This window comes from Candoia aspera, chromosome 10 (genome assembly GCF_035149785.1).
Source record: "Candoia aspera isolate rCanAsp1 chromosome 10, rCanAsp1.hap2, whole genome shotgun sequence".
Classification (NCBI taxonomy): domain Eukaryota; kingdom Metazoa; phylum Chordata; class Lepidosauria; order Squamata; family Boidae; genus Candoia; species Candoia aspera.
The window spans coordinates 5,869,167-5,890,898 of NC_086162.1; the positions used below are offsets into that span (position 1 = coordinate 5,869,167).

General features: G+C 47.9%; 2 protein-coding genes across 2 annotated transcripts in view; one reads left to right on the top strand and one right to left on the bottom strand.

Annotated features, from left to right (window-relative positions):
• Positions 1–2,580, bottom strand: part of SMAP2 (small ArfGAP2) — a 36,627-nt gene extending 34,047 nt beyond the window's left edge. The window contains exon 1 of the mRNA XM_063312014.1: positions 2,441–2,580. Within this exon, the coding sequence (XP_063168084.1) occupies positions 2,441–2,543 (103 nt within the window). The 5' untranslated portion in view covers positions 2,544–2,580. The remainder of the gene's footprint in view (positions 1–2,440) is intronic.
• A 5,269-nt stretch (positions 2,581–7,849) lies between these two features.
• COL9A2 (collagen type IX alpha 2 chain) overlaps positions 7,850–21,732 on the top strand; it is a 61,031-nt gene continuing 47,148 nt past the window's right edge. The window contains exons 1-6 of the mRNA XM_063312086.1: positions 7,850–7,959; positions 12,182–12,256; positions 14,017–14,052; positions 14,513–14,575; positions 17,309–17,362; positions 19,519–19,554. Of these exons, the coding sequence (XP_063168156.1) occupies positions 7,888–7,959; positions 12,182–12,256; positions 14,017–14,052; positions 14,513–14,575; positions 17,309–17,362; positions 19,519–19,554 (336 nt within the window). The 5' untranslated portion in view covers positions 7,850–7,887. The remainder of the gene's footprint in view (positions 7,960–12,181; positions 12,257–14,016; positions 14,053–14,512; positions 14,576–17,308; positions 17,363–19,518; positions 19,555–21,732) is intronic.

Sequence of the window (21,732 nt, forward strand, 5' to 3'; positions counted from 1 at the left end):
AAATTTCCTGGTCCCTGGGGCCCCCAGGCCTGACTGCATTGCCAGGTCAGAAGTTAGTCTATGACAGCAAAAAATCGAAAGGAGTCTGGGATAGTAAGTTTGCTAACAAATTTTATAAAAGGGTAAAGCTTTTGTGAGCCGCAGCACACTTCATCAGATGCCTAGGGTGTCTATGAGATTCTCTGTATCTATGATATACCTACATCAGTGTTGCTCAACCTGGGCAACTTTAAGACGTGCGGACTTCAACTCCCAGAATACCCCAGCCAGCCATGCTGGCTGGGGTATTCTGGGAGTTGAAGTCCCCACGTCTTAAAGTTGCCCAGGTTGAGCAACACTGATCTACATGCACACAACCTCTATCTACATACAACCAATTTATGCAACTGATGAAGTAAGCACCACAGCTCACGAAACCTTATGCCTTTTCATAAAATCTGTTAGTTGAAACCGGAGCCACCAGATTCCTTCTAACCGTCTGAAACCCAGCAACTGATAACAAGCAAATGGCCCTCAAGGGAGCAGGAAGTTTTCTTTTCTTTTTATCTTTTGGTTCCTTTTCAGAAGGGACAAAAGATGAAAACAGCATTAGGTGGGGAGCCAAAGATATATATTGTGAATATTTATCTAAAAACTGACTCGAGGTAAGAAGGTAAGTCTGAAACCAATTATTTCCTGTGTTCAGAAGCAGATACTGTATTGTAAATGGAATTCACAGGGTTTACCCAGCATTTTCAAAGTGTTACTTGACTTCCAAGTAAGTTTGCTGGAATATGCATTTAATTTTACAGGCTTCTGAACTATACAATCTATATTTTTCCTCTTAGATGGAGGCAAAAGCCCTTGTGTTCTGGGTTACATATCTGACCATGAGCACTCGGAGTCACTAGCGAGGACGTGTGCCTCCAAAGCAGGGTGTCTCAACCAGGTTCCGCGAGAGGTCACCAGGGGTTCCCTGGGAGATCACCATTTATTTAAAAACTTATTTCAAATTCAGGCAACTTCACATTAAAGAGGTAAATTTCATTCTTTATTTTCAGTTTAAGAACACTGTGAATGCATCTATACAGGCGTACCCATGAAATGAATATAATACTTTTGTACCTTCTGGCCTATATTTGAGCCTGAATGGGCAGGGGGTCCCTGAGGTCTGGAGAATATTTCAAGGGTTCCTCCAGGGTCAAACGGTTGAGAAAGGCTGCTCCAAACAGTGAGTGCAAAGCAAAATTTCTTAAGTAGTTAAGAAATTGTTTTGGTTTTAATGGGATTTTATTGGAATTTTATCATGTATTTATTTGAGTTTTTATTGTATATTTATTCTGTGCTGTAAACCGCCCAGAGTCCCTCTGGTCGGAGGAGATGGGCGGTGACAAATTTGATAGATAGATAGATAAACAAACAAACAAACCATCACCAGCCAACTCAAGCAAACAGGCCAAGATATGCAAGAAGTGAAACAAATAAGCTAACCAACGAACAATAACGTTCCTGTCTTCCAAAAGCTTCACTTTTCGACCCCAAGATAGGGCAATCATATCATGAGTACACTGTTCTGACAAATCCTCCCCAAAGCAGTTTAGGTCAATATCTTTAATCAGCCTTCCTGAGAACCTTCTCGCATACCCCTTGAAAATCCCAGTCAGTTTGAAAACAATTAAAACCAAGCCTGTGGTCTTTGTAGATACTAAGTTTTCTAACTTCTCTGCAACCGTATGAACCAATGTATGGCATTCGTGGACAGGAAGCAGGAACTATTTCAAAGCAAAGGTCTGCCTGAGCAGACAGCTATAGGCCAAAAAAAAAAAAAGACACAAAACCCAAGGCTGATTTTATCTTTTCTTGGTTGAATCAAATATACGCCAACAGTTCCACCTACCCATTTCTCTTCTGATGCTTCTCTGCTCTACATATGATCGAAAGAATTTGATTCCAGCTTGCTCTCTCCGGATCACACCTAGAACCATCACAGCTGTCAACTTCCTAAGGATGGATGCCATTATGTAACCAACTGCATCCCCCCAATTATGGAGGGGCTCCTCCCCTTCTCAATAAAAGCCAGCAAATTTATATTCCTGTCCCCACTCCAGTCTTCACCCCCAACCTGGCCAGCCACGGATCCTCAAGAGCAAATACTTCTGAGAAAGGAAACTGCACTGCACTCTATTGCAGCAGAGGGCTTGAACGGCGACCGAGCACGAAGCGCACAGCGCTTGCGGCCACAAGCAACACCGTGGTGCCGCTTACACAAAGCAAAAGCTCACCTGTGCGGGAGTATCAATCCTTGGTTTCGGCAAACGCCGCCTTTCAGCACAAACATACGTGGTACGCTCCCCTCGCATCTATCTACCCTTTCTGTGGGAAGGCCAAATTCAAATTCTCCCCGCAAAGACACACACACACACACACCCCGCACGTAACATTTCCAAGCCACACGGGTTACCTTTCGCCTGACAGTCTGCACAGTATTTGTTCTCCTCTTCCAGCAGCAGGTTGGCAAGGACAGCCTGGTACCTATCCACATCCCGCACGGATTTCCCTGTCATTGCAGATAAAGGCTGGCTCCTCCGCAGGAGTGCAAAGAAATAAAGAAAAAAAAAGGGGGGGGTTTAAAGGGAAGAGGACCCTTTCCTTCCTTCGTACTTCGCAGGAGGCCCTCTGGCCGGGCAGCTGGGGGAGAGAGACCGCGCAGCGCCCGCCCGCCCGCCACCCAGGGCTCCGCGACTGCCTGCTACATAGCCGCGTCCTCCGCTCGGAAGGAAAGCTCGCCTCCTCGGGCAGGACTTCCCCTTTAGCAGCTGCTGCCCTCCGCCGCCTCCGCCTCCGCCTCGGCTGTCCCGCGGCTCTGGAGGCGCCCAGAGCGCTCCCCCATCGCCTTCGCGCCCCGGACACGGGCTGGCACGCGGCGGGCTGGCCAAGGCTGCCCCCGCAGCCCCGGCGGCCTCTTTCCGCTTCCCAGCGGCCCCGGCCAAGCCGGGCGCCCCGGTGGCTACTCCAAGCGGCCAAGCCCACCTCGGCCAAGGGTGGGGTGGGGTGGGGTGCGGCGGGGTGGGGACGCCCACCGCGGGGGTCCTGCAGGATCGGGGCCGCCCGCCCCCTTTGGCCCCTTTTGCAGAGGGACCAGGAACCCCCCCCCCCCGACGGACGGACAGGCAGACGGAGAGGCAGACGCAGCGGCCCCCTGGCGCCCTCCACCACCCAGGCCTGGGGGGACGCCGGGGCACCCTCAAACCGGTGGGGACTACCCAACGGGGCCGTGGGCCCCCGCCCCTCAGGAGAACCCTCCTCGGAGGCGCCCACCGGAGGGGGGTCCCCAAGCCTCAGCCGGGACCCCCACCCCTCCGGGGGAGACCCCACCCCAGGTGGACAAAGGAGGGAACCGCGGAGGAGCGGTGCCCCCGAGGCTCCCCCCGCCCGGGCGGCGAAGGGGCTGCAGGGCTGCCTGCGCCTCCCCCGAGACCCCGCCGCGGCAGAGCCCCCTCCCCAGATGCGGACCCCACGGCACCGACCCCCCCCAAACTGGCCGCTCCCTCCTCCAACAGCCCCAAGAGGGCCCCCCGCCCCCTCTGCCTCAGCCCAGGGGTCTAAAAGAGGAAGGGGCGCTCAGAGAGAGACCCCCCTCCTTTGTGCGGGGGAGGGAAGGAAGGAAGGAGAAAGAAAGCGAGAGAGAGAGAGAAAGGAGGGAGGGGGAAGAGGAGGGAGGGAGGAGCGTGCGCGCGCCCGCCTACCCGCCCGCGTCTCCAGGCAGCGGCTGACGACGGCGCCGCCCCGCCCGTCGCCCGGCCCCGCCCCCAGCAGGCGCGCCCCCTCCCCTCCCCTCCCCTCCCCTCCCCTCCGGGCTCCAGAACTCGGGCGGGCGGGGGCGTGGGGGCGGAGCTACGTTAATCCCCGCCGAGCCCGGCTCTCCGAAAGGGCGAGAGCGCGCGCCGGCCAGGGAGAGCCAATCCGAGGCGCGGGAGGCGGAGCGAAATAGGCCCGGCAGGGACCGGGAGTGAATGGAGGGAAGGATGAATGGAAGGAAGAAAGGATGAATGAACGAACGGAGGCGCGAAGGAAGGAGGGGGCGGGGCAGCGGCGTGGTGATGAAGGGCCGAGGCGGGGGACGGACCCCGGCATCTCCGGGGGGGTCAGAAGGGGAAAGGCCCGCCGGCCTGATTATCCCCGGGAGAAGGCCCCGCCCGGGCCGATAGAGTCGATGGCTGGCTGAGCCCCGGCCGGCATCTCCGGGACGGCTGGGAACACTCCTGGGCGGCTGCCGGTCCATCCCGGGGAGGGCGCCCTGCAGGGTCATTTGTAAGCTGCGTATCCTAGACGGGACCGTGGCGGGAAATGAAAATCTCACGTCTGGGAATTGCGCTGGGGGCTGGTGCGGAACCTGTGGCCCGCTAAAGCAGTGTTTCTCAAGCCTGGCAGCTTTAAGGTGGGTGGGCTTCGACTCCCAGAGTTCCCCAGCCAGCATGCTGGCTGGGGAATTCTGGGAGTCGAAGTCCACCCATCTTAAAGTTACCAAGCTTGGGAAACCCTGTTCCAGAATCCGCCAACTCTGGCTCTCAGTATCCTTCCTCACCGCCTGTGCCAGATGACACGCAGGGAGAGAGCTCTGCAAAACTCAAAAAAGCCCAATGTCAGCCTTTGCCCCTTTCTCCTGAAGTTCCCCTCCTCCTCCTTGCATGAGGGAGCATCACTATCAAAGGGCAGGTGGAGCAGTGGTTTAGAGGCCAAGCAGGCCTGGGTTCAAATCCACACTCGTGCATGAGGCTCACAGGGTGAGTTGTGTGGGCTCTCTCAGCTTCTCCTAACTTGCAAGGTGGGCCGTGAAGCCAGAGAAATCTATACGCGCCCAGAAAAATGGAACATGGGCCTTACTGCATTCCGCTTCCTTCAGGGACGCCTTTGGGCCAGTGGTGGCCGACAGCGCTGGTACCTGGGAGAGCCGGGGCTTTGTCTGGCCTTGGAGACCGACTAAGGGCTGCTAGTCCAGGCACTGAACACTCAGATGGAGTCTGCAGCCTCCAGCCAGCCGCTCTCCTTGCCTGCAGAGCAGGTGTTCCTCTACTCCCTAGAGATTCCTGCTGCTGGTCCCTGGAGGTGACGTTTCAGAGCAGCTCCTTGGCTCGAGCATCACCACCATCACCTGTTTCTTCTGGGCAACAGCATCAGTGGTTGCTCTCTGCCTCCACCTAGAGGCACAAAGAGAGTTGACGGGATCAAGCAAGTACAAGTAGTCCTGGTTTAGCAACTGCGTTTTTTAGCGACAGCTCAAGTTACGACAGTGATGAAAAAGTAACTTTGCGACCAATCCTCACATTTATGACCTTTGCAGGTCTGTAAAGCAAAGGAAAACTGAAGTAAGATTGTAAGCACAGTCATGGCTTCAATTAGCGACTGCTTTGCTTAACAACTGAGTTGCTGGTCCCAATTGTTGCTAAGTGAGGGCTACCTGTAAACCCACAAATCTCCAGTTCTGGGTGCGACTAACTATGCAGTGTAGGGCTAAACATCCAGTGTGCACTTAGATTGGTTTGTAGGGTGTTCAGATTTGAAATCGGCATTGCGCATAAACCCCGACTTGCAATGTTCTTTGCTCTGAAGTTTGTCAAGATGCTGCTTATTAATCTGACTAGGAATTAAGATGGTGCAGTTTAAAATCTGCCAGCACCATGAGCTATTTTTCATGAAGGTGATGAAGAATTAATAATAATATTACACGTCTGGTACTTCGGAGAATTTTGTAAGTCAAAAGAAAGGAAAGGTCACTGCCCTGAAGTCCTTACAAGGTAACGTCTGAATTACAGATCATGTAAGCCACAGTTTGTGGTTGGCTGAACAAGCCAGAGTAGCCAAATTATGCTTACTCATAAATTCTGTTTTACAAACAACAGTGTCCTTGGATTTACACATGATGATTAGCCAAGTAGCTAAACATTCCACGTTTTGATTTAGTACAATGTGTAAAGCATTTGCTGTGTTTGCATAACACACTTAACTTGCTCATTTATAAACCTAACAGTTGCATTCACACAATGTACTATATTGGGTTAGTTTTACCTTTGGGGGGTTGTTTTGTGTTGCTGTATCTTGTGTGAGTCCAGGCAGTTTGGTTCGTTTAAGTGCCAGTGTCTTATGCAACTCAGATAATGGGTTAATTTGATACCCAAATTAAGCAGGTTATGCGAAAACTGCCATAGGATATACTAATGGGAGGAACTGTGCCTGCATTCTAATGTAATTTGCTTGGCTTTAAACTTAATGAGGCGCATGAATCCAGGATTGTGGGTGGTAAATCATGGTTTATGGCTTAGCATGGTATGTGATCCCCAGCCAATTGTGAATTATTCAACATTATGATTAAGCAAACCATGACTTAGTGCAGCATTTAAGCCCAGCCATTAAGAGACTTAAATGGGCTACCCTATTTTTCTGTTTCCGAGAAAATTATTCCATAGCTTCTCCTGTGATATGTCAGGTGTTGTACTGTATGTGTGTAGCACTTTCAGCCCCACAGTCTCACCTTGAGGTGCTAATTGAAGTTATTACAGAACAAGACTACAGGGAAAACGAACATTACTGGTGCAGTGAGAATGAAAGGGAACGAGTCAAATGTGTGCAATCATTTTGGCAGTTCCAGAGGAGTGGATTTTAATTAATTGAAAGCACAAGTTGCTTTCTGCCAGCTCTCTACCCCTTGGAGAAAGAGAGAGATCTATCACATCTGGGGGGAAAAAATAATATGTTGATCTCAGAGGGAATAGTAGTCTGTTACAGAGAGGATTTGGCGTCAATGGAATGTGGCATCCATTGAAGTGGCTGTGCTCACTTAGTGTGTTAGCCTTCTTTAACCACAGTTTGTTGAATAAGCTATCAGTGGCTGAGTTCATGCAATACCGTAAGCTAAATGAATCACACTGTGGCTTAATGTGATGTGTGAACTCATACATAAAGAAAAAAAGGCAATCCCCCTTCAATAATGTTAAATGGATGCAATTTGCATTTATTTCTGTAAGTGTGCAGGTGATGTAACTTACATTGTTTGGATAATGCCATGATAGCATACATGATGTAGATTGATGTAAATGATCTAATGTATGTCATGGGTGTGTCTTTATCTTAAATATGTTAGGCTATTCAGCCTAACTGGGTTTTCCAACCTTAGAACATCTGTCTGGCTTTAGAAAACCTGCTGTTTCTCAGCCTCGGTTTCACCAGCTTACTTGAGCATCAGGGATCCTTGTGTGGTTATAATGTCACTTTAGAGAGCCGGTTTGGTGTAACAGTTAAGGCACTGGGCTAGAAACTGGGAGACTGTGAGTTCTAGTCCTGCCTTAAGCATGAAGCCAGCTGGGTGATCTTGGTACAGTCCCCCTCTCTCAGCCCTAGGAAGAAGAAGGCAAGGGCAAACCACTTCTAAAAATTCTTTAGAAGGAAACTGCAGGGGCTGGGCTAGGCAGTTGCCAGGAGTCAACACTGACTCAAAGGCACAAAAAACGAAGGAAAAAAAAAAGGTAGAAGCCATGTACAATGGCAGAGGAATGATTAACTTAAAAAAAAAAATAGCCTAATCTTGAAGTCTCAAGCCTCTCTAGGGCCAATCGCTATGACCAATTTGCCATAACTCCATGGCTGCTCCACACTATTCTGTGCATCCCTGGGATCTAGTCCGTCCTTCTCTATTTCCAAATATTTGCCTGCTCCGACGCCTGTCTACAGTCTAGGAGAAGGCTTGGGTGATAGAATAACATGTGTCAGTGGCAAGGAGGGGCGTTCCAGTTCCAACCTTGTCCTCCCCAAATGCTAAATACTAATGTTCCCACCTCCCTTCCTGTCTTTCTCCGCTCCTGTCAGATCTTTTCATTCGAAGGCTAGCTGTCTCCCAGCCTGAAGCCTCTTGATATGGCTAGAATGCCAGGTAGCTTTGAGCTCTGCCTTCTTCTCCAAAGCCTTGTCTTCTCCTTGGGCCAGTTGGTATGTTCTCTTCTTTCATATTATTTCTGGAAATGTATTGGGGGAGGCAGTTTTTGATATAGAAGGTGTTGCTGATGACCTGAAAGGGAGTGTTTGGGAAACAATGTCAGTCACTGTTGAGGACTGAGTGTTGGCAAAAGAATGCGTCAGTGGAAATGTATATATGTCAACAGCCTTTCTGCATGTCTTAGAATTAGTATTGTGTAATTGGAAAGCCCTGGGGATTTTCAGAGTCTGTGGGCTTGATAGTTTTTTGGGTGTGTGTGTATGTGTCTCAGAGTCAGAGGAGAAAATGGGCCTCTTGTTTTACTCTGTATTCCTTCTGCAGATTCAGTCATTCTTGGAAGTTAGCTTCTTCTGAGCTAATGGGGCAGTAGGGATGGATTCTTTAGACTGCAATCTTTATGTTAACTTGGTTGGGAATAAGTCCTGTTGAGCTCTGCAAAGTTTGTTTCTGAGTGGGTGTGCAAAATCACACTGCAGGGGTGAGACTTCCAGTCCATTGGGTGTATAGACTATTCCTCATTTAGTGGGAAAGGAGCCCCAATAAAATCCACGGAGCATTTTTTGAGTTCAAAAATATCTGCATCATCCTGAGCAGAGTCCTGGTAGGGAAGACAGGTCTCCATCCATAATGTGGGATAGTGAACCAAACATGTCAAAGAAGCAGGAAAGGTGGTGGTCGGGGTGGAATTAAGGTGATCTTGCTTTGGAAACCCATTAAAACATCACTTTGGGAGCAAGATGGTGCAGGCTTTCAGACAGACACCTCTTAGCTGTTCCAGGAGAAGGCAGGAGAAGTGGTGGGAGAATGCAGGAGGGTTACAAATGGAAGACTACAGCATCCAGGGCCCTGACCCATTCTCCCCTCCCCAGTATTTCCTCTGCATGCATCTTCTGTTACTCAACAAGAACAGGCAGGCTCTGTCCAGTGAAATAGCTGTCTGCCAACTGCAGTTCAGAAGCAATTTGGCTGATGTCCTGATAGCGGCCAAGGGGTTGAACAGAGCCAAATTAAGACTGCATCTCATTTGAGTTCAAAAGGAATCTTATCCATGAGCAGTAAGAAAGATGAAAGATATTGCTTGGGAAGAAAGGCCTTGCTTTTAAGTAGGAGCAAGTTGGTTTCAGGATATCTGCACCCCTTTACACGATGCCTTCAGTCCTTTAGAAAGGAGTTGGGTGCTGCTTTGGAAAGGGAACAAAGGACTGTTTGGTAGCCTCAGGAAGACAAAGAGGACCATTCAGTCCCTGGAAACCTTTACTGCAAAGGTGGTATTTTAAGTTCAGCAGTTACACATTTTTCTTCTTTTAACTTGCAAGCATTCCAGATCCAAAACATCACCTTTACATTAAGCAAAAGTGGAAAAATCAAGACAGTGGCCTCCTCTTTTTGATGCAACTAAGCCATTAGGTGCTCATTTGAAACTTGTGGAATTTTGATTCTGCTTGAAGGCAGATGCTCTGCAATGCCTGGCATTAACTAAGAGATGGCACTAAGAGCGAACCATTCTAGCCGACGAACTCACAAAGTGAAACTTGAGAGAGAACTGCGTCCTTATATTTCATGAAATGCCGGACTTCGTTTAGCAATTTTGCTGCCCCCTCCATGTATCATATGTAATCATCATCCTGGAGTGCTGGAAGTAAATTATTTTAAATTCAGCTTGGCTCAGTGGAAGGCGTTGACAGTGTAGCCATGTAGAGGTCCACAGTAGTTCCTTGTTTGAAACTCATTTTACCTGATTTAGTAACATCTGGAGACAAGCACGCACAAGTCTCTTTTCAAACAGAGACTCGAGAGAAAAAGGTACCTTGATTTGAAATGTCCAAAAGCAATTGGGATACTTAATCCAACATTTCCCCCTTATTCTGCAACTAAGTTAGAGGTGAAGGGTATAAAGCCTTTCGTGAGTAATAGAGTAGTTTGGGCATTGTTATTGGCAAGGAAATAGATTTTATTTTTTTGTTTATTTTTTTGATTTCTATAGCTGCCCATCTCAACAAGTGACTGTAAATATTTTTTCCAAGTATTTACAGAAACTCTAGAAGGCTAAAAGCTATTCAGTGATGGGACAGTCTGGGGGTGGGAGTCTGTCTGTTAGAGATCTTTCAGTAGAGGTTGGAGGACCATTGCCCAGAGGTTGTCAGAGTAGATCCAGTATTGAATGGAGAGGGGTCCTCACAGCCCCTAAGATCCGTTCCTTAATCGGTGATTCTGTGGAAGTAGATTCCACTGAGAATCTAACAGGAGCAAGCATGATACATCCAGAATGCAGTAAGATTGCAATTGTTGAGTTTTTCCTCCTTCCCGGTGGTATTTATGTGGCACCTTTGATTGTTTGTCAGCCCTTCAAGGTAGGCAAGGTCAGGAAACAGCAAAGATTTCAGGAATGCTACTTTTCTGTTCTAGCATATAACAGCAGAATCTTGAAAGCCAGCCAGAATGCCATTCTACCTGCTCTTATACCAAACAGTAGAAGTGGGGTTATTTTGAGTTTCTTGCTCATGTCTTCTCCTTTCCTGGGACTGAGTTTTCATTTACTTTTTCTTAACCTTCTTGCATTCCTTCACTGACATGATCTCCATACTCCTTGATACCTTTAAATATTCAGCCTCCCTCCCTGAAGAGCCTCTTTTAAAAAAGAAATACGAAGCTGTTTTACCCCTGAGCTGGAAAGCATCAAGTGGAAACATAAGCCAGTTGACCCACCAAGATGCCTGTTGGGTACCAACAAACAAAGGATAAAGATTGAACAAAGTTAAATTAAAAGACTCAGCCTTCCATTGTAAAGACGTAAAGTCCTGCTAACGGACATCTGGACCACACCTATGTTGTGGTATCTGGGGCAGCATTCCTTCAATTGGGTTTTATCCTCCACCCCCAATGTACTGGGATGCAACACCCAGAATCGCAAAATTAAGAGATCATTGTCTAAATATAAAGAAAAAAACATCTAACGGATTTGCAAAGACCTAAAGACTGACTACTCCTGTACCTTAAGGGCTATCTATTTACAAGCTGCTTCACAGCTCAAAAAAAGGTTGGGTCCCATGTTCACCTTAATTCTTCAATGTGATATAATATATGTATAATTCATAAGTACTAATCCTATTTTAGAAAGCTATAACTTCTATGACATGCTTAAATTCCTGGTTTGGTTGTCTGTATTACATTCTTTTATTTTTTCATGTTCTCTCTTGACCTTGTTTGTATTCAACGTGTTCAATAATAATAATAATAATAATAAAGACAGCTATGTATGAGAAATAGGTGACTCAAGCAAACAAGTCAAGCTGCATGCTTCTGGGGGAAGCCGCTTGTTTTTAGAACTATAATTCAGAGAAAATATATTCTCATATCGCAGTGGGACTCTTAAGGAGTGAACTACTAATACGGTAATATTAGTCCCAATTGTAGTACATCCAGGACCCAAGTTGTCTTTTTTTAAGAAAAGAAAAAATGGGATTTTTCCTCATCTCTGAGTTGGATGTATTTTTTTCCTTTCATTCCAGCCTCCCCTTTAAGGGCTAAAGGGAGTTGCAAGGGAAGGGAACCCTTGAAATAATACTCTTCCCACCCCCCAAACTTTTCTTTTCTGTTTTGCGGTCGGAAGGATTGAGTGTGTCAAAACTAAAATGTGTTTTGACCTTTCAAGCAACTGGGGAACATTGCACTGCTGCATTTTTCAGATTTGGGCTGAATGCTGGTAGCGCCGTTCCAATGGGAGGGCCTGGAGAGGGTACAAAGGGCCTGGTTGGGACCCTCAAGCCATGAGGTGTCCCTTCCTGGCAGTCACCCTGTGACTTTCAAGGCCAAGCAGGACTTCTCCAGTCTCTTCCCAGCCAGCAAGTGGCACGTAATGGCCCAACCAGGCTCGGAAGAATCTCAGGTGCTACATCTGATGTTTGGGCTGCGCTGAGGTCCCAGTGCAAGATGTCTTTGGCCTAAGGTGTCCCCAGCAGGCACTGGGTGTGCACTCAGGTCTGCCCTTTGTCCCCCTTTGCCTTTCAGTCCCGATCCTTGCACAGCCCTAGAGATTCCATCCCATTCCTGGGGAAAAGATTCCAGCAGTGGTAATCCAAAGGGTCCTTTCCACCACTCCGGGTCTGTTCCTTTTTTCTTGCTCTGCAGCTTGGGGAGAAATGCAACCAGTTCAGCTCTCCTGTTTTCCTGGGTTCTTGTCCTCCACCAAGTGACTTGTGTGCTTTCTTTCCTTAGCAAGGTCCGCCAGGAGAACCTGGACCGAGAGGCCCCCCCGGTCCGCCCGGTGTGCCAGGAGCAGACGGCATTGACGTGAGTCCACCGCTGAGCTCAGGAGCCAGGACAGGCAGGGAGACACCTCACTGTACAAAGGCCGCCATTGTACTGTATGTAGAGGGAAACGCGATGCGGCGTTCCTCTAATGCGGCCAGGGGTTGCAGGGAGGGAGGGAGGAGCTGCTGTTGGCTCCCCCCTCCCCAAAGAGGCTTCAGCTGCAAATTCCTCCAAGGCCAGCATTCCCTCCGCATGCCGGGACTTTTGCAGGGCATTTTGCAGCAAATGCGAGGGCAGCAGAAGGAGAAGCTTGCAATGGGCCCCCGGCAGGCGATGTTCATTCACTGGTTTTTAGGCAGAAGTGTTAACTTTTTCTGAGGGGAGGTAGAAAGGATTCAGTGACCCTGGGAAGATGTTCATGCTGGTACTTTAGGAGGATGGGGTGGGGGGAGAGGGAGGAACGGGGTGGGAAAATAAAATTGAACCAGTTTGGCTGGTAACTTGGAGGTGGAATTTGTAACTGTGGCCACAGTCTAAAAGAGGGTTGGAATCTAATTTCATCCTTCTCTCCTTTCTTAGTAACATAACATTATTAATTAGGGTTTTCTGTGTCTGTGTAATCGCCGGATCGCCCTGCAAAGTCATACAGTAATTGGTATCTGGACTGAATTAGAGAAATGTGGAAATTTTGGATTTCAATGTGTTTTGAAGTGCAAGTTTCTAGTCCTTATGGCTGCGCGCGCGTGTGTGCACACACAAACACATACACGAAAAGGGCTTAGGGGAAACCCACGGGAGGTAAAAATGCAGAAGCCAGAGTCCTCCAAGTAACTAAGGAGGGACCAGCTCTGGGCTTTTTACTGCCCTGGCATTGCTTTGAGCCACCCTCCCAAAACATTTTTGGTTAACCTTGATCCAGATGATCAATTTTTCTCTCCCCAATTACCTCATTTCTGTATGAAGGGGAGGGGGCATTATAAGCTGCTGGCAATGTGGTTCTCGAACATGGAAGGTTCCTCCAAAGTGCCCCCCCCCCCTAAAAAATTCTGTTTTCCTACCTTATTCCCAGGGCACTTGAGTTTGGATTTGTTGGAGACCTGTTTTTGAGTTTGTTTTTTTCTCAAAGGACAGGGAGGGCCTAAGTGTTGGTATTATTGTTTTCTGTGATGTCCTCTCCATCCCAGGGCAGCCTCCCCAGTCTGTTAGCCTTCTCAGGTAGACCAGACAGGAAGCATGACCAGATGAGCTAATTCTACTTCATTGTAAAGCTAAACTAACAGAATCTTGCAAGTCTGAAAGCACAGTTCTCCTGCCATCCCCTTTACAGCCTGAGAAATTAGGGAGGATCCCTTGTGAGCCTCTTGCCCCACCCACTGTGCAGCTGTGGGCTCTGCTGTCTCTTATCTGATCTGCACTTGGCAGCACCTCTTCACTCCATCTCCCAAGGTCTTTCCCACATACAATTACACAGTCTGAAAAGGACCCAAAAGAGGAATTCCCTTGGGGTTGAATGTAAGGATGTGAAGCCAGAGAGGCTGGAGATCCCTGGAGAGAAGATTGTGCCATGGGAGACAGGACCTTGGCACTCCCACCTTGTTCCACACATCACTAAGCCAGTGCAAGAACATCTAACTCCAAGACAATTTCTCCTGGATTCTTTTCTTGGAAGGACATTTACCATCTGAGTATATTGCTGCTCTACCAAATGCTTTGTATTTGCCTTGAAAAGGTGACCTCCTAAAAGGTGGCTGAAAATTGATCAAAGCGATCAATAATGGGTATTCTTGTTTTTTCCTTAGGGTGATAAAGGTCCACCTGGTGCAGCAGGCAGTCCTGTAAGTACGCTGACCTTGCCGGCAGTGATCTGGAGATCTGTCATGCCTATGTTAACATACAAGGCTTAGGGCATGGGGCAGAACTGCAGAGGGAGTTCTGCAGCTATCTTCAGGGATTAGGCCTTCGCTAGGCATTGCAAAAATAGCATATTTTGAGGACCCACCTTGTGGCCGACCAGAGTACTATGCATTCATTTGGGGAATGGGGGAATTTTGAGCTTTGGGTAGTCTAACTCGCCCTTCCCCAGATGGGTGTCCTCCAGTTAGGTTGGGACTACTAATTCCATCATTCCCATCCAGCATAGCTAAATTCAGGTTTGGATGTCCCAACCTATCTGGAGGTCACCAAGTTGAAGAACAGCAATTTAGATCTTTCACAGAAGTGCCGGATACGAGGCACCTGCTTCTCCCTAAACTTTCTGAGGACGCTTTTAATGTCTCTGACGTTTCTTTGCAACAGGGGACCAAAGGAGACCCAGGCCTGCCAGGACCAAATGGAGCTTCAGGAAAACCCGGATTAGCTGTGAGTAGTTGCTCAGCCCAAAGCTTGGACTGCGTATTTTAGCATCATTTTTTGTTCTATCTGTGGTTTCTGCTGTGACTGCAGGCTGTAACACCCTGTTCTTCCAGTCCATTTTGGCGTTCCTCTGCAGCTCTGTGCATCATGGTTGACTTCGTTTGCTGCTATTGCGGTTAATAGCCGCCCTCTTGCATCAGGAACACGCAGTCTTCAGTGACCCAGTCAAGAGGAAGCAGCCATTTTCTAAGTCTGGGCCCTGAGTCTAGGTCTGAGGCTAAGGCTAAGTCTAGGAAAAGAGGCCAGAGGCTGTTGCTGCAAGAGAGAACAATCTTCGATGTGGTAATCATTGCTGAGGGCACCATTGACATGGTGGGAGGAGGGCTCCCTCACTTTCTGCCTCTTTTTCACTCCCCCTCCCTACGTGGGGAATACAAACTAAAACCACAGCATAGAGTTCCTAGAAAGCTCTCTCTTCATAGAGCCCCCCCCATTGAAAAGGGGGTGGGCTAGTTAAGACCACTGCCCATAACTATTTGGACGACAGGGCTGACGAAGATCGTTTCTTTAGCTCCCAGTAATTCTGCCTATTGTGGGCTGAAACTGATCCATGTTTGATCAGTTGTCTGGGCAGGAGTGTTCCAGCCTGTTGTGTGAACAGGACCTATGGCAAAGAAACCCACACCTTGAGGCCTTTGAAGTCCGGGGGCTCCCTAAAGTCTTGGGTCCTCCAAAAATTATTGACAGTTTTGAGTGAACAGGTAGTCCTCAGTTAACAACGGTAATTGGGAGTGGAATTTCTGTCTCTAAGCAACGCTGTCGTGAAGCATGATATCACATGACCACACTGCTTAGCAGTGGCAATTCAGGCACTTCTGGTTGCTATCGATAAGTGCATCCCGTGCTGTCATTAAGCGCAACATCATGTGATCACCATTTGCGACCTCCTGCTGACATCCCCACTGACTTTGCTTGTCAGAAGCCGGCAGCGAAGGTCACAAATGGCAGTCACGTGACTGCAGCGATGCTGCAACGACCAGAACTTTGAGGACTGGTCGTAAGTCCCCCTCCTTCAGTGCCACTGTAAGTTCTAGCAGTCGCTGAACAAGTGGTCATTAAGTGAGGACCATCTGTACTATTGAGCTGATAACTGGGGAGCAATCATAATCCCTATCTTTAAATTTAGTTCCTGTTTTCTCGCTGTGCTGCTCCATGGAGAACAGTGCATGACAGGCCATTCCCAGCGGTCACTTCAGTCCTGCAAACGTTGCTCACCTCTGCATTATCGCTGCGGCATCATTTTCTTGTGGTTGTTCGCCAGGTGCGGTTGGGCTTACCACAGAAGGCAGAGACCTGCTTTTATTACAGGGAAGAGCATTTGGAAGAAATGCTTTCAAACCCCCCAAAACCATGAAGTTACCAGAACCTCACAGATACTGAATTTGCCCATGGCTAAAGAAGTGCATGTTGATAGTCAGCATGTCAGAGGAGCAAGCTGTTGTAGCTGGTATAAGCAGAAAAACTGGTCGGTGCCCTTGAGAAAGGACACCTGCTGCTCTGGCCACCCATAAACATTTTCCAGGTGTTTTGAGGGCCACAGCCTCTGTTTCTGTTTGCATGCCTCTGTGAATCTAGTTTGCCTGTCGGCTCTGAATGTGACTGCAGAAGACCAATCTCCTCGACGCAGTCCCACTCTCTGCAGACTTGTACCCACTAGCCCAGTCTTCCTCAGCCTTGTGCCCTCCAGCTGTGTTGGGAACTGCAAATCCCAGAATCCCCAGCCATCACAGACCATGAAGGTGTGGCCCACCACTTCTGGAGGAAGCCAGATTGGGTTCATCTGGATTTCGCTGAGCCAGTTCAGGAGGGACTGTTCACAAAAAGAAGGGAAACTCACACAAATAGTATTTTTTGCGAGAGGGGTGCTCTTACAAATAGCTAAATAAATAAATATTTCTGAACTACTTCCCCCACGCTCCAAAACGGTCCCAAGTAGAGTTGTGTCCTAGAGTATTGGTAACCGAGAAGCCTTGCTAGATCGTTTTAATGTAGAAAACAATTGTTGAGAGTTGAGCTGCTGCAATCTGGTCTCCTCCAGATTGGCGAGAGTATAGGTAGTCCTCGACTTACAACCATTCATTTAGCGACCATTCAAAGTTACAGCAACACTGAAAAAAGTGACTTGTGACCAGTGCTCACACTTACGATGGTTGCAGCATTCCAGGGTCACACAATCACCATTTGCAACCTTCCCAGCCGGCTTCCGACAAGCAAAGTCAGCGGGGGAAGCTGGATTTGCTTAACATCCATGGTGATACACTTAACAACCGTGGCAAAAAAAGTCCTAAAATCAGGTATGACTCACTTAACAACCACCTTGCTTAGCAATGGAAGTTCCAGTCCCAATTGTGGTCATAAGTCGAGGACTACCTGTAGAACTCTGCAGCCAGACTGGGTGGTAACATGAGACTTGCAGTTCAGTATATCCAAAGGGCAGTGGGTACTCATTTAGAAGATTAACTTGCTCCATATATGTATGCAAATGTATGCAAACACATGCTTCCTTTGGGCTGTGTTCCATTCCCCTGAAACCTTAACTTGACGCTTGCCGATTCTTTGATCTTCTGTTCCTGGATTAGCTTCCGGGCTTTTCAGCAAAACTTGTGCTTCTCTCTACAAAGGCTGGTTGATATCCCTCAAGCTGATCCCTGTCATTCTCCTTCTTTTCCTTTTTTGCAGGGCCTTATGGGAGCCAAAGGAGAGCCAGGCCACGCTGGTAGACCAGGCCCCAAAGTGGGTACCGTTTTTCTGCTTGGTGGAGAGATGTTTGATGCATGCAATGTTGAAGTCACCAAAGCAGCCTTCCTCAGCTTGTGGTTTCCCATGTGTTGGGACTGCAACTTCAGGCATCCCCAGCCAGCCATGGTCGAACACACATGGGGAGCACAGTTTGGAGGAAACTGCTTTCAAGTAAGGCGCAGGATTAAGAGCCATTGGAGAACGACGTGCTCTGAATCTGGGTGTGCATTTGGAAGGTTGCCTTTGGGCTCTTGCAGTAAAACCTCTCTGAAACTCAGGCACACATTGGCCAGCTGAGCAGCAGATTCAAAGCTTACAGCTTTATTTCAGAGGCAGGCAGGCAGGCAACCGAGTGAGATGAAGAGCAGCTTCTACGGAGGCTGACCTTCAGGTTCTGTATTGATGGGTGTCCTCAGGTTTAAACCCTGGGCTTCTTTCTTCAGCCATTTGCAATAGCTTACTTGTCTTCCAATCTCATGCTGGCCTGCCTGCCTCTCCCTGGAGAATGCTTGTGAAATGGTCCTCTCTGTTCCTAGGCTGCTTGTTTCCCCCTTGCCAGCTCCAGCCCTCACATAAAATTGAGAATGTCTAGATTTGTGCAATGTACTAAACTCTAAATGCGGATCAGCAAAGCACGATGCCTTCAGAAAGGAGGCCCCGTTTGAACAAATGAACTGTAAGGATGACTTAATTGATTTACTTGCTTCATGTGATGGGCTAAGACGTTGGGCTCTCACATAATGTGAACCCCAAGCTATCCAATCCCATAGTACTTGGGTCTACCATGTTGTGAGACTTCAGCCAGAAAGCTGGGCCACCAGGGAACTTTGGAGACAAGCAGAGGGCTGAAAAAGCAGATCTGATGTTCAACCCTTCTTGGGAAAGTACGTCCAATTATTTGTTTTGGCGGGTGGGGACCTTTCACCACAACGTGCTTGGAAGGAGATCAAACCTGGTTTCTCCTGGGAGTCATTATCTCAGAAATCTCCATCCCTTGTGCTGCTGTTAGCCTTTGAATAAAAGCTTCAATCAGGCATCCACGGAGGGAAGCAAGGCAGGAGCCATTGGCAATGTCTGTGTGTGATGAAGCCCTCACGGAAATGCCATAACTAAAGCATTTGCAACAGAGGCTGTAATGCAAGGGCATAGCTGTGTCATGCTGATACCATTGTGGCTTGTGATGGATGCCACCAGCTCCAGTCACCGCGGCTGCCATCCTAACAGACCAACTGCAGAAGGAGCCTGGTGAGATGTGCCATGGAATAAGGGCTGAGAAGTTCCATTTTTCCTTGGGCTGCAGTCTTCTTGATCATCCCTGTCTGCTGCTGAAATACAGACATGCTTTCTAATGACATAAGTAGCATCACATCTAGCTTTGCCCTGAGCCAAAGAAACAGAGACAATTTCTGCTTAAAATGTAAGAGACCGGCAGGTTGGTAGGGGCGCCTGTCTCCAAGGGGTGCAAAAATCCAGATATTGCTGTGATGGCTTAAAGATTAGATGTGGTCGTTGGCATCAGGAAGGGCAGGAGGCAGACTTTTCTCTGATGGGTGAGAACTTTCCCTCTGGGCATGGTCTGCTTCCAGAAATGTCTTCGGTTCTTTTGGTTCAGCTTTGCCGAAAGGAATAGAAATGGTCGTGATGTAGAGACGCGGGAGGCTGCTCTGTGTAGGACTTGAAGCAAGCTAAGAAAAGCCGATGGTCTTTCCATTTTGTCATTTTTGCAGCATTTCCTTTGAGGCGCATCCGTTTTCAGCCCCATGGGTGCTGGGAAGCCTATCCCAGGATCCCTGATAGACCTCAGCTTTTGAGCCTGCTTTCTAACACCGTGACTCTTGCCACTGCTGCTGAAGTATGAATGGGAAAGGCCCCTGCTTCTGTTGGCCACAGAAGAAGAGTTAGGCAGTCACTACTAACTGGGAGGGATTGTGTCTTCTGGGTCTTCTCCTCACCATTGCTGATGATGACAGTTGCAAAAAAAGCCAGGCTCTCAAGTGGTGGCAGATCACGTTTCAGAGCTTGATGCTCAAGCCTACATCTGCCCCAAGAAATCAATCTTTGGGGAAACCTTTGAAATTGGACGTTGAAGCAAAGTCTTGTTTTGTGGCTCCTGCTACATCAATTCTCTGTTTTCCCTTGTGATGATACAGGGCCAGCCTGGACTTCCTGGACCACCTGGGCTCCCAGTAAGTGTCTCCTTTTCTTCGCATGTGCTGGGTGAGACAATGCCAAGCTAAACCACATCCGTTGTGCCCAGTAACGCCAGATGACCTTAGCGCAACTGGAGCAAATTGTGGGTTTCCGTGCGGTTCCCTCCCTTTCTTTTTGTGGCTTGATTTCTGAACTGGCTAGGGCTCCTCACTGGATCTGAATAGGCCAAAATCAAGCCTCAGTTTATGATCTTAGATTGTTAACAAAACATCATGTAAGAATGCAAATTTTCCTGAGCCTGGAGAGAATCAGAGTCCTCTGATTCATTTGGAAGTGGGATCAGTGGCTTCCTTGTGGATGAATCAAAGGAGAGGGAGGGGGCAGCGCAGGAACCTACTGAAGATCATTCGTCCACCCTCATTCAAGGGTTTTGCATCGTATGAAAAGTGGCCCTGGGCCTCTGAGTAAGTGTCCTTATTGTTCTTTGGCCAAGAATACTGTGCCCGGGGAATGATTAGCAGAACTTCGTCCTTCCAGTTTGAAACCTGCCTGCAGCCCTGATCGGATTGGAAGCAATGAAACTGCCAATCTATTTCATCCCCAAAGCAAGATTAACATTTGTTTAAAAAAGATTTATCTGCTCCCGTTATTGCCATTAATGAGGATTGCTATTTAGTAATAACAGCAGTGGTTGCACGACATTGGACAACAAAGGATGCAGCTCTCACAGATGTGATATTTAAGGTGCTGTTATAAGAATTTAAGAGATTAGATTAGAACCAGGGAGAGCCAGGGTTCGAGTCCATCCTAAACTGTAGAGTCTCTTTGGTAACTCTGGTTGAGTTGCTGTCTTCATCAGCCCAGTCAGCCTCACAGGATTGTGGTGGGGAAAAAAGACAGGATATCAGTAACAATCACCACCATCATCATAGATTCACACATCATGGTTTGTTTTAACCATGATTTGTTGTCTAAACCACAGTTTGCTGAGTTTACATATCACACTAAGCCCAAGGAAACCATCTTGCAGCCAGACTTCACATTATGCAGAAACTCTCTCTTGGTTTCTGTGCAAATATAGACCAGCCTCATAACATTCCATTTCTGGAGAAGATGATTGGATGGTGGTGGTCTTGTAGCTCCAGACACATTTGGATGATATTGATTATCTGGACCTGTATCCATTGGGCTCTTGGCAGGGCGGTTGTTAAGTGAGTCACGCCCAATTTCACGACCTTTTTTGCTGCAGTCGTTAAGTGAATCACCGCAGTCATTAAACAAATCTGGCTTCCCCTATTGTCTTTGCTTCTTGGAAGCTGGCTGGGAAGGTTGCAGATGGTGATCACATGACCCTGGGACACTGCAACCATTGTAAATGCAAGCTGGTCGCCAAGCGCCTGAATTTTGATCAGGGATGCTGCGATGGTCATAAGTGCGAGGACCGGTTGCTAGTCATTTTTTCGGCACCGTCGTAACTTCAAACGGTTGCTAAATGAATAGACAAAAGTTGAAGACTACCTGTAGTATTCTGGACCTGCTGGTGGAACTGGACCTTGGGATCACTGTTTTTACAGTGGTTCTGGATCTCCCAGTGAGGCCATGTCCAGAAAGTGATATTGGAAAACTGCTGATCAGTATCTAGGCTCTTGACCTCCACGGCTTCATGGGGTTCTGTCTTGCCTCACATGCTGTTCAACAGCTTCTGGATGAGGTTGTTTGAGGTTCAGACCAGAGTGCCATCAGTATGCTGATGATACCCCGCTTTGTTGCACCCAACTATCCAGCTCTTAAGGAAGCAAGCAATATCCTTGAACATTGTTTACATTCAGTGATGGCGTAGATGAGAATGAACAAACTGAAATTTAATCTAGACAAAAGAGTGGAAATTGCCTAGACCTTTAAATCTGCGGAGAAGCCCTTATGGAGATCCCTTACACTCACAGGCTTATCTTTCTGACATATGGAAATCTTTCGCCTGCATTTAAACTTCTGTAAAAATGCATCTGTTTCAAACTGTCTTTTAATTGTTAGTTGATTTAACTATTGACGTTAGTATTAATTTAGTGGGGTTTTTTTTAAGTGCAGAAAGGCAAGGTATAAATAAGCAGCCTGAAACAATTGGAGAGGGACAAGATGGATTTTGTCAGTTCCATCAACTTGCTACTTTCTGGCCTCCATCATCCCCAATTTCTTTGGAAACCAGGAAATCTGAA